At 47.3% G+C, this 11,990-nt stretch overlaps 1 protein-coding gene across 1 annotated transcript; it reads right to left on the bottom strand.

The window, feature by feature from the left end:
* Positions 1-617: 617 nt before the first annotated feature.
* LOC8034048 lies at positions 618-11,145 on the bottom strand. The gene is made up of 5 exons (XM_002407451.5): positions 11,023-11,145; positions 7,406-7,557; positions 6,677-6,744; positions 5,102-5,179; positions 618-838 (listed from the first exon to the last, which is right to left on the bottom strand). The coding sequence occupies exons 1-5, from the start codon at positions 11,143-11,145 to the stop codon at positions 705-707; spliced, it is 555 nt and encodes a 184-aa protein (XP_002407495.4). The 3' UTR covers positions 618-704.
* Positions 11,146-11,990: the final 845 nt, after the last annotated feature.

Genomic DNA, 11,990 nt, shown 5'->3' with positions numbered 1-11,990 from the left:
TGATTGGTCGGGCAAGCGCGTAGCTTCGACCGGAATAAGGGAGGTCCGGTATCGTGTGACGTGCGTTTGGAACCGGTGACGAGCTTTGGGAACCGCGGATGTATCACAGTGAAAAGGCAGAGACCCTACGAAGGAGAGGAGGTATGAAATAGCCCGCTTTGTTTTCAGATTTTCGCACTGAAATTCAGGCTTTTGACTTTCTACCTTTTTTCTTTTGGCCCACTGAACGATGTGCTATTAGTAAAATCCCAATCTAAAGTGATTTATACCAGCCCAAAATTCGTTTCATAGGTCCTAATTTGTTCAGCCATTGAGGAGGACGATCGGCATCAACACGCTCCAATGATCGCGGTGTCCCGGTGCAAAAAAGACGTCTTCCCCTTTGGCCAGTGAGATCGCATGATCATCGGAGTAATGATACCGATCACCCTTCTCACCCGCTCAACTGATTAAACAAATATCAATGATGAGTGTTTGCAACGCACTGTTGGGTGGATAGAAAATATAGACAGTTGTTAGTGTGCTCTCCAGTTCAGTCTATATGTCCAGTTTTTCTAGTATCAATGCCGTTTTACGCACCCAACAGCCGCGCAGTTTAATCAATAAAGCGCCTTTATTTTGAGGTTGTTAGCTTTCCGTCCGAGTGAATTCCGTGCCTTCGCACCGAATACTCCACTCCGGTCTCAGGAGCCTGGTTCGTCTCTTCACGCATTTCCGTTCTCGCAGTCGATCGAGAGGCTTGCGATGAAGGCGATCTGGTCCTGGTTCGCCGCTGCCTGGATGTACGCGTCTCTCTGGGCCCTTGGCCAAGACTCTTTGTAGGTCAGGTAGTTGTACACTGAGAAGAGAAATCAACCGCATTGATCCAGCTAGAAAACAAGGCCTGCACATGACGTCATCGATAGTGGTTCCCCGACGCGCCCCGCTAATGCTGCGACGAGAGTCGCCGCAACGGCGCGTCCATCTTGGCGATGCGAGCACGCGTCCAATAGCGAGTTTTAGTAGACCGTGTTTCCCGCTCCGCTAAGCCCCTCCGCTACCCGGAACTCTACAGCCAAGGCCATCGGCGCGCAGGCGCAGTGGCGGTTTCCTCGTAGCGGAAGGCTAGCGGAGCGGGAAACACGATCTACTAAAACTCCCTAATAGCACCGCGATCGCTGAGGGACTCTGCGAGATTCGCTGACGGTGACGCTGACGAAAGCTAAGCGCTTCTGCGTGGACCCACTACCCTCGTTTTCTGGCTGGTATCGATGCCTCCTCGTGATACAAAGATCAGTGATATGATACGACGCCAGTCTGCTCTACTGGTTCGGGAGAAGAAAAAAACAGTTTTTCGGTCGGCGGAAATAAGCTACACACCGCAGGAAGTTCGTAGCATTACGCTATGTTGTTGAGATAGTTTGAGAGCATAGGGTTTTCGCAATCAGAGATCGATGAAGGAAAATAAATTGCCAACGACCACACAAAGTGTGTTGCGATTGACATGTCGGTATAGCTGCTGCGTTGTTGAGAGATGTATACTTTAGGAGATTCGCGTTTAGTCGATGTGGTTTAAGGAATTTGCCTTCGGAGCTTTTCTCTTAGTAGAATAGTTGTGTGAGATATGTGAAAGGCGCGCTACCTCTCGTGCGTGATAAGTCGGGTCATAGCCTCCTCTATACACTCCGTGCGACGCGACCGGCGCGCCGCCGCGCGGCCGGTACCGAAGGTAGGTCGTGAGAACCCCAGAGGAAGCGAAACCGAAACCACGCCGCGTACATTGGTACGCACTGTAGTCGGAGTGGTGCGGTTGCGCTGCCATCCCGCACTCGCGGGTATGCAGTGCCAATTTCGTTGGAGAAATGCCCTCCAAAGAAGTTTCGTCCCCATTGTACGCGTCGATGATATTTCCGGACAAGTATGACACGCAATCTGTACTTCATGAAGAAAGATTCGAACGGTAAAAAGGTGACAAATATAAATCTAAAGAAAACAACAATGAAACTCGGAATCACTGGAGAATCGACGTTTGTGTATGGAAGTTTATGTGGTGTGCTTTCTTTTTGGATCAGCCTCCTTTTGGATGTGGAAACGCTGACACACCGAGTTCTGTAGACAACATTTTTTTTTCTCGGCTTTAGAGCCACCTATCGTAAAGTGGTTCGAACTGGAAGTGCTGTCAACTGGTCCCTTCCTACCTGTAAAGTGTGCACCTCCCACAATGAGTGGTATTATCTGACAGCCTTTGACGGTCAAAGCCAGTTCCCATTTAGTTACGCCGACCAAACCAAATTTCCTCCTAGTTTCGCTATGCCGACTCTTTTTGTTATAATAAGTGCCGTGCCAAGTGACGGTCATGTCAATGTACCTCTGCGCCGAAAATCAGCACCTTGCACAACAGGTTATTACGCAACAGCTGACTGCAAAAGCCCTTGGCGGCCAAACCATGTGTTGGCCGACAACTTTGTTTTCTCGGCTTTGGAACCACCTTTCATAAAGTTGTTTCAATAGGAAGTACAGTCCACTAGTCCCTTCCTACCTTTAAAGTCTCCACCTCCCCCGACCAGTGGTATTCTCTTGACAGCCTTTTCATGGTCAAAACCGGTTCCCATTGAGTTACGCCGCCCAAACCAAATTTTCACCTGGTTTCCCAATGCCACCTTTTTCTTTTGTATAATAAGTGCTGTGTCATGTTACCGTCAAGTCCAAGCACTTGTATGCCCAAATCTGCACTTTTCACAGCCCGCTATAACACAACATTTTGGGTCCAATATTGGATATCCCGTACAGCTTTATTTCTTTATTCGTTAGAAACATAACTTTCCCACCTGTTGTCTTAAAGAAACTTGGCACTCTTCGTGCACAAACTTAGTGAACATCTCACTCGCCTCCAAATAGTATCATTCTAGCAGTCCTAGGTTTACAGCGACGAGCGAAATAAATTTCCCACTCAGAGCAATTATGGTGGCGGCCGTCTTGTTTTTCGGAAAATTGCTCCAACTCCTTTTTCGGCCGCAACTAGAGGAATTACCCCTAATAACGACTCAAACTAAATATATAAGAAGTAGAGAACAGCTAAATGCCCTTCTGCCCCAGCACTCATGCAACGTCACCCTCAACGTATCGGCTCAAAAAGCAAGTTTCGTCCGTGCGCGCTTTCGCCGCCACAGCTTGGCATGCAAAAAGACGCCGCAGGCTGCTGAACGCGCCTCGCAGTCGAACGCCAGCTCCTCCGCTAGCGGCGCTGCGCGCGTTTTTCAAAGCGCCCCCTATAGTTCCCGCACGGAGTGTATACTGACAAAGACTGGCAGATGGTAGCTGGGGCAAAAAGCTGCACGTGTGGCAGCTTTTTGCCCCAGCTACTATCTCTTCTGGTGCAAACAAAAAAAAAAAGATAAATAAAATGATTCATTGAAGATAGATCGCCACAAGACGCGGCCGCCGAAAGTGAAAAGGTAGAGCGGCAGACAAGAGTCATGTAACGGACGACCCGCTGCGGCGAGACGCCGAAACACATTTGTCCAGAGCGATGGAATGTCCGCTCGTGCTTCTCGCGTTCCTCGGGCTACCGCTTCGGGTTTGAAAACCATGTTTCGGGTCCTCGCCGCTGCAAAAGCTGTGCGCTGACTACCATGCAGACTCCCCGAGTAATGCTCTGCGCTACCAGATCCTCGCGTTCCAAATCTGCGACCGGGAGCATATATGGCTCCGTCATCGAACTGCCAGGCTTTGTGACTATAGAGGAGGCTATGGTCGGGTCCTTTGCTGTTCTCGTGCCACTGCGGCTTTCGTTTCCTCTTCTAAGCGCGCTCGCCAATTCGTGCCTTTTTTGAAGATGCGCTGGAGAACTTTCCAGAATGCCGAAGCGGTGGCGAGAGGAGAGGGGGCAACAAGTTTGAACATTGTAAGCAGGGGACATATGAGCTGCAGTTGCCTGGACACATGAGCGATGAAAACGGGCGTATCCATAGCAACCGGTGCAGGCGTCCCTACTTCATCGTGACATATGCACCTCGTGGGGCGGCGCCGCTCCGACAGGAGCTGCCACAGTTGATGAAGGAGTTAACATGAGGGGTGTAGGAAGAATGCCTGATAATTATTGCATTCGGAGTGACTTCCTTGGCATAAAGTCAATAAAAAATCTCCTTGTACCTTGATACGAAAGCGGTAAGTGTCTCCTGAAAACTGGTCGCGAGTCATACAAGCGATTTGCTCCTTTTCTGTTTAATCTGGGCATCTATGTCTAGAACTTCGCAACGAGCTTCAGGGGTCCGTACACGTTCTGCGAAATGTTTTCTTCAGGACTGACACGCCGTGCGCGTCCAGTTGTCTTGGCGAAGTTGGACACGTTGCGTTTGAATTTTTAAATGTATGTCTATACAGTCTACACATTTATTAATTGAAAATATTTGGATATGTTTTTATATTTTTATTTTTTATTTCGGCTTGATCGGGCAGAAAAGAGCAAGCAAACACGGCGTTTCTAGTGTTGTGAACATACTTTTCCCAGTAATCTTTTCTTCGACATTATTACTTTAATAGTAATACAATGGTAGCACAAGAACGTATGACTTTTCTGCACCGGTGCAGGAGGTACAATTAATCGAACGAGCTATAGTATTGTGCTCTGATGGTCATTAGGTCTCAATGACAGGACCACAGTTTTGTTAGTTCCTCTTCGTCCGTCGTATTTTTCGCGCTGTTTCCATACAAGTAGAAAGGCTTAGACTTTTCCGCTGAAACTGCCTGGACGCCTATTCGCCCTTTTTCGTTTGGCTACAAACTCGGTGGCGCCATCTAGTGTGTATCTCGTCACACTTCCGGTTCACGTATCTTTCCTATTTTTTAACTTCTCATTCTTTTATCATAAGAGTGAGTTAAGACTGACAGTGCTATAAGTGGCCATTTCCAGAAGAGAGCGCGTATATTTGATTTCGAAAACACCTCAAAAGCCGGTCGTCTAGCTCCGAACCGGAAGTAGTTGGAGGCTATTCACACACTGGCGCCACCACGTTTCAACTCACGCGAAAAAGAGCGAATATCGCCTTCCTTATTGGCTGAATTTGTTAAAGGTTGATGGCAACCGTCCCGCCTAAACGCTTTTGATTATTAAGGGGCTCACCCGTTCCATTGGCGTAGCACTCTGCTTGGACGAGGTAATTGCAGTTGTCCGTGTCCACGATCAGCGACTTGGTCATCGCTACGTGTCGGGAAAGGGAAACAGCCCACACGTCAAAAACAAATAAAGAAACAACTAGCAAAATAAACAAACAAGCAAATCAATGAGTCAGTAAGCTAACACGTCCTCATACGTTTTGATGGTGTTAATATTACTTCGACGTTTCCAGCGGGCATGCCTCTTCATCTCCCTAATGAAGAATTTTAAGCCATCCTTGTCTTCTGGCAGTTGAAATGACTTACGCAGTGACACAAATAAATGTAACTGTTTAGAGTGTCGTTTTATTTTCTTGGAGTACCTAAACAAAGCACGTTTCCAGGGATCAAGGCTTATCAAGCTATGCACGATTACCCCTCCGTGGCGCGTGAAGGCCATTTTCGCCAGCTTGCAGTTGCACGCACCTGCCGACACCAGCGGCACGCGCTGGGGAATTGAAAGCTCTGCATATGACGTCACGTTCACCTCTTGGTTTTCGGTTTTTCTCGCGTTCAGTAGTAGCAAAGTCATTGTAATAGGTTCGAAAGAAATAGTTTTCATATTGTAAATTGCGCTACACTCTGTTCACCCTTGATCTGAGACTGCATCCAAAGCTACAAGCGCGAGCTGGCCCGCGCTCCTGGCCTTGAGACATGCACTTGTAGCACGAGCGCTCGTTCCGCGGAAGAACGCTTCGAAGCAGCGACCTCGAGCTCTCGTGCTTGTGGCATTGGCTGCAGTCTCAGCTTAGAGGGGTACTCCGGCGATTTCTTGAGCTACCCCAACTGGCTATACTTTCGGAATCACCGGCCTTCGCCCTTTCCGATATGCTATTTCGTATAGCGAAATACAGAATAGTCATTGTGAAATCGGCGATTGAAAATGATGCCAAAACCAATATTCAAATATACCCGCGCTTTTCAGTGTCCTGAAGTCAGGGGAAGGCAGGCCTGCAGGGTTGAGCGTACAGTCTAAAAATAGACTATGCCGAGCATTTGTTTCGGGCTGCTACGCGGTTGCTGGAGCGAGTTTCCAAAGAATTTATTTCACACCATGAAACTGCTTATAATCAGTTAGGAACAAAGTCTATAGCGCAAAAAGTGAACCCATGCCTTCCCCTGACGTCACCTTTTATTGTTGCCAGTAGACGTTTCCACTTAGAAAAATGCGGACAGGAGCAAAATCGTAAATTCAATAACTTCTCGAAAAAAATTATTTTTCCCCAATATTTGCGGTACTCTTTCAGCTGTGTGTGTTTGTGTGCTTACCAAATTTTCAAGCAAATAGAGGACTATAAAAAAAACAAAACAAAAAACGCCGGAGTATCCAAGATAGAATGGACCATCGTATCGTTTTTCTAGGAGCACTTTTCTCTTAAGGGCGTGTGCTCGTTAAACTCAAGCAGGTTTCTAAGCCGCGATTTGGCGCCTGTAGTCTTCGCTGTACTGAGACACATAGACATCGACGCATAAACTGAGACCTTTAAGCGCGAATCTGTCCATCCGAGCTGGACATCGGAACTCAAACCCTGAAGAGACTCACCGCAGCCGCCGAGGTCCCTTGAGAGTGCGTTTGGGTTAGCAGACCCGCCGCGGGAGTGGTAGACATAGCTGAAAGGGCCGGCAATGGAATTAGTACAACCCTGGAATGAAAAGAGCCACTTCTCGCCCTGAAAGGATAATAACAATATCGCAACGTATGCGCTCAGCAACCCCGAATGTATGCTGACGAGCTATACTCTACATTCGTCTTTCTTTTATGGGTTCAGTTGCCGAAAAGGAACATCGATATGTTGCTACTGGAGCGAGGCGGTCGCAGTGGGAGAGATGTTCGCCCTTTGGCCACTGAGGAACCATAGGAGCATGATAACGTTCGCTCTTTTGATAGACTGAATTGACCATTTTTCGCTGCACGAGGAGGCGCTGTCGTGCAGTACAGACTCGTGCACCCCTGACAGTCCAGAGGGTCCTAAGTACTAGTTACGAGTAGAGGTCGCACGTCTACGGTATAAACGCGATGTACCGTGCATTAACTAGTATGGGCATTATTAAAGGTTCACAAACTTCTGATAAGCGACGATGCGAAGTGTTTGAACCCCGATACAGAAAATGTGGCAGACGTTTCGGATATGTCCGCGATGTTGCCACAGACGACCGGTGCCGGGTTCGTTACGACATAACGCGTTAGGGGGGGGGGGGGGGGGGGGAGGGGGGGGGTGCTATTCTATTTTTCAAATATCAGAGCGGTTCTTGTGCGCTCGTAAAGACGTACGGTGTTCTTGAACAGATTCCTCCAGTGTCAAACTTGAAGCACATGTAATTCCCATCTTTGTCCTGGTCAACGGCGTCCAGCAGGCAGTACGGTTCGGAGCCCGGTATATCCCAGATGGAATAGGCCATGGAATTGCCACCACATCTCAGGAGCTGCGACGCGAAAAAACGGCAGCATTCCCTCATTTCGCGTCTCTCCTGTCAGCGTTCAATATCTCGCTAAGCCCCTGTCACACCGTTCCTCATACATCATCTCTCTTGACATACCATCTCATACCTCCTCTTGTAGATATCATCTCATAATCACCATCACTAGACGTGGCACCGCGGGCCTCTATGGTACCGGCTGTCTGTCGCCTTTCCACGGTGCCACGGCTCTCCTGAGCCAATAAAGATTAATATTCATATTATTATTACTATCATACGAAAGACGCGCTGTTCACTGCGGACATGATGAGAGAATTATCTCAAAGATGTTCGAGCTTCATACATATGCTTAGAACACGTCTGCAGACAGTTTGTTATCACCAATGTGACCAACAGTGTCTGTAGACTGCATGATGTCTAACCAGTGTGACCGCATATTGTGTGATATGGGCAGCTGATTTGACAAAACGCGAAGCTTGAGTAATGGACACTTCGCTGCCTGCCTAACCGTCGTGGTTCGTCAAGCTTAGTCGGTTGTCCACATTAACAAACAATACGCATAACGCAAAAAAAAATATGTAAACTTCTTTGTAGTCATTCGTTGTTTAGAAATATCAATGAACTACTAATACGCTTTAAGAAAAAAGGGAGCGGCGTTTAGTCCCTCCGGGGACAAAATGCGCCGTCACCGCCATTAGTCCCCCGTGGGACTAACGGGGAGGGGAGCAACTTTTGCACCCCTCCCGCTAGTCCCTTAAAGCCCTGAACCCATGGACTAACTTTTGCACCCTTATATTTAGGCTACGAGGACTAAACGTTGCGCCTTATTAACAAAAATTTCGCCCTTGCAGACCCAGGTGGCGCTAGTCAACATCAAATTCAAAATTGGCAAAGAAGTTATTATCGCTAGGATAGATTTTTTTTTCACGCTAATTACAATCAGATTTGGACAGCGCTTATTTCACATGAATATACATTTAACATAGACAAGGAATTAGAACACTGATGACAGACATGCACAACACAACAGCGATCACACGAATACAGTCTTTTTTTTTCTTTCTTTATTGTCACAGTGATTCAATCTCTGCCCTCAAAGGCTACCCATGCGCCGTTTATACTGATCATTTGAAAGAAGTCGTTTGGTCAGTGACCACCTCGTCCGTGAACAATGTTACAAATGTGGTGCTGCTTTCGCAACAATATTGATCTCCAATATTGTTGCTAAACATCCCAAGAAATGTATCTCTTACTAAGAAGTAACGGTACATGCAGTAATTATTTGCGGGACTATAAAACTTCGTCCCCATAGTTTCTCAGCAGCCATGTTCTCGCTTCCCCGCATAGACTGCCCCATTTTGCGCATACTTGTCTCTGTTGTGCAACCGCATCGTCTCTTGCGAAAGAAACGTATTTTAAAGAATACAAAAATTAAAAAAAAAAAAGCTTTCTTGTCTGGAAACGTTTTTAGCACGTACTACGTGGCTATTTTCATCCCAGCTAAAACCCAAAGGAAAATATAAACGCTTCCAAAGAATGCGAAGAAGAAGGACGTCAGGATAGAGATTGAAAGTCGCACGGCCAGTGCATGATGGCCACGCTCGCGGTTTGCGCTAGCGTCCACGACGTGCTAGAACATAGGCTGCGATCGTTATAAAGTCAGCTCCAACCCTTAAAGGGGCCCAGAAATCCTATTTAAGCGTCTACCTATTTTGCGGTTTCCACATCTCTTGTGGTTCGGGCAACCCTGCGGGCACAGAGAGAGTAACTAAATATGAGTGCGTCATAATTGAACCGGACGACGCGGAAGCCTCCTCCAGCTACGGAGGCCCCCCGTGGTACCGAACGCGCGCAGCATGTGACGACATCTGTGGCGTTGTCGGTCCTGGCAAGCTCCTGCATTACGACTGGACAGAACCGCTAAAAGCGTTTTACAGCGGAGCTGTTAAGGGCTAGTTTCTCAACGATCGTGTCCGTCAGCAAACGAACGATGGCACAAAACTCTGGACAGCTACCGCCGTCGCTCATAGATGGCAGCAACCTTTCCAGTGTTTCCACTCCGGCTTGCCGACTTGCTCCCACCAAAGTACAGCTTCCTCACCAGAGTGGAAAGGCTGTTTTTAATCGAAATACAAAATATAAGTGGAGCGAACTGTTTCAATTATTTATGAAAGTAGTTTTTGTTCAGTATTTTAGATCAGGAAAGAAACAAATACAGTTTATTAAGTACGGAAACAAGAAATGACCCGTAGATATACCCGCCACCAAGCGGTGGAAAAGGCGGCGCATACTAGAGAGGTGTAGTGGGATCAGGCACCGACGTGCAGCCAGCGTAGAAGGTCCCGATGTACGCGGCGGCGCTGCGGTCGTATGGACTGGAGGATCTGACCGGATACGAGCATTCAGAAGGCCTTCGACGAGCAGGTTTGGCTTGCGATTTTGCCGTTTGACGGTTTGGCAGCGGGAAGCGGCCCCGTTCTGAACTGATATTTACCCTATGTTTGCTTGTCGTTTGTGGCCGATGAAGTGTTATGCCGAATTAGTGTTTAGTCGCGCAGCAAATGCAATGCGAGCCGCCCTGGCTGCCCGCTTCATCCAGCCTATCCGGCACATGCTTTAGTGGCGCCCTCTCGAGCCGTCGACACGGAGTGCGGCAGCCGTGTGCGCTCGCCGAGCTCAATACCCCTCCTCTAGATCACGGCTCCCAAACATGCCGCCGATAGTCCTTTGAGACTTTTTTTCTTAGAGTGAATGATTACTCTGGTGCTGTGAGCTAAATGTCCCACTCTTTCTGGACTACGAATTTTTGACTCAATATTTATTTCTTGGCTAAAATATTTATATATTTGTTTATACTAAACATTGGGCAATGGCGTACAAACATCTATTTAATACAAAACGATTAGTCCACTTTTATTCTACCTTTTCCGATGAACGTCGCTCGATACTCTACAGGCGCTCCAGAAACACTCGGTGTATGTGGCCAGAAACTTACGTGCGTCTTATATGTATTATCGATATTGGGAATTACGACATACCTGTTTAGCAAGAAAATAATCTTTCACGGTCTCTCCAAAAAGAAGCTCGTACCTCGCACGATAATGAGTCCTGCAGTATAATCAAAAGACTCGCTGATGATAAGCTGGAAACTGAAGCACTCTTTCTACGGAATCTCAACTTTTGAAAACAAAGGTGGCGTTCATCTAGCCCTTTCGTGTGCATTTCTTATAATAATTCGTTGAACTTGGAACAGCAATTCTTTGTTTCCCTTTAATCAGATGCGCCAGTGGAAAGGACGATCGTTATCGGGCTTGAACGGCCATCCGGTGTCTGGAGTCGAAGACGTTCACAGCGTTTCTGCAATTGAAACTACATCGCGATATCGGCACGATTCCAATCACCCTCCCCAACACAAATCGGTAGACACAGGGCAAAGTCAACGATATAACAATTTAAATGCTGCGGCTCTACCTGTTGGAGGTCGAAGTTCGCCAGGGGTTTCTCGTCGCACGGGCAACTTCCCAGAGAACCGTGTTCTCCCAGAAGGACTGCCAGGATAACAAAGCAGAGGGGGGAAGAAGACCCACACATCATGGTCTGCTAGAAAATCTACCGGCTTGTGGTCTGCAATGACTGGTGCGTAGCGAGCGCTCATATATATGCGTAGAAATGATGCACTTCGTGTAAAAGATAACTAGAAGAGAAAAAAAAAAAACTGTCATCAAGTGATGGTAAGATTAACTCACAAAAAATTACGCTTTTTTTATTTTTGTAGAGTATCGAAGTAGTTTCATAAACATGAATCTCAGTTAGGTGTTTTCAGTTTCAGAATGACGTCAAAGTCATCGCAGCTTTTAAAACAGCCCTGACAAAGTTCCAGCCATGTACGAGCTAGAGCTTGTTTTTCGCAAAATCTGGCTCAAAACGAAGTCAAAAACAGACAAAAAAAAAAGAAGGTGACATTGCTAAGACCTTCGATGCGTTGTTCTCTATTTAACCTTCACGTGAACCGCAGCGAGCAGTAATACATAAGATGAGCCAATCAGCTCGCTAGAGCGAATGACTGTCGACTCTCCATTGAGAGCGTGCACACCACCTTATGGCTTGGTGAGCCAATGGGTTGGTGAGCCAATGGGACGTCAGTTATGTGCGTAGGCCCATAGGGCGACGCTGGCACCCGCCTGTACATCAGCGTCACTCCTACTTTCGGTCCAGGGCTTCGTGAAACGTGAATCCAACAGGTGCTGACCTCATATCGCTTTCTAACATGTTTACTTCGACCTAGGTATACGACCAACAGCGACAAAGCCGTTACTGGATGTTTTTGTACAACGCGAAAACAACAACTGATTCGCGTCTATGGATGGCCTCGCCTGGCTCTTTGAAAAACAGTTAATGAGTTGTGGAGGTAGGAACAAGATAAGGATAGCTTCGCTTTT

This window comes from Ixodes scapularis, unplaced genomic scaffold (assembly GCF_016920785.2).
Source record: "Ixodes scapularis isolate PalLabHiFi unplaced genomic scaffold, ASM1692078v2 PGA_scaffold10__122_contigs__length_95168666, whole genome shotgun sequence".
Lineage (NCBI taxonomy): Eukaryota > Metazoa > Arthropoda > Arachnida > Ixodida > Ixodidae > Ixodes > Ixodes scapularis.
This window is presented reverse-complemented; position numbering and strand designations above follow the sequence as displayed.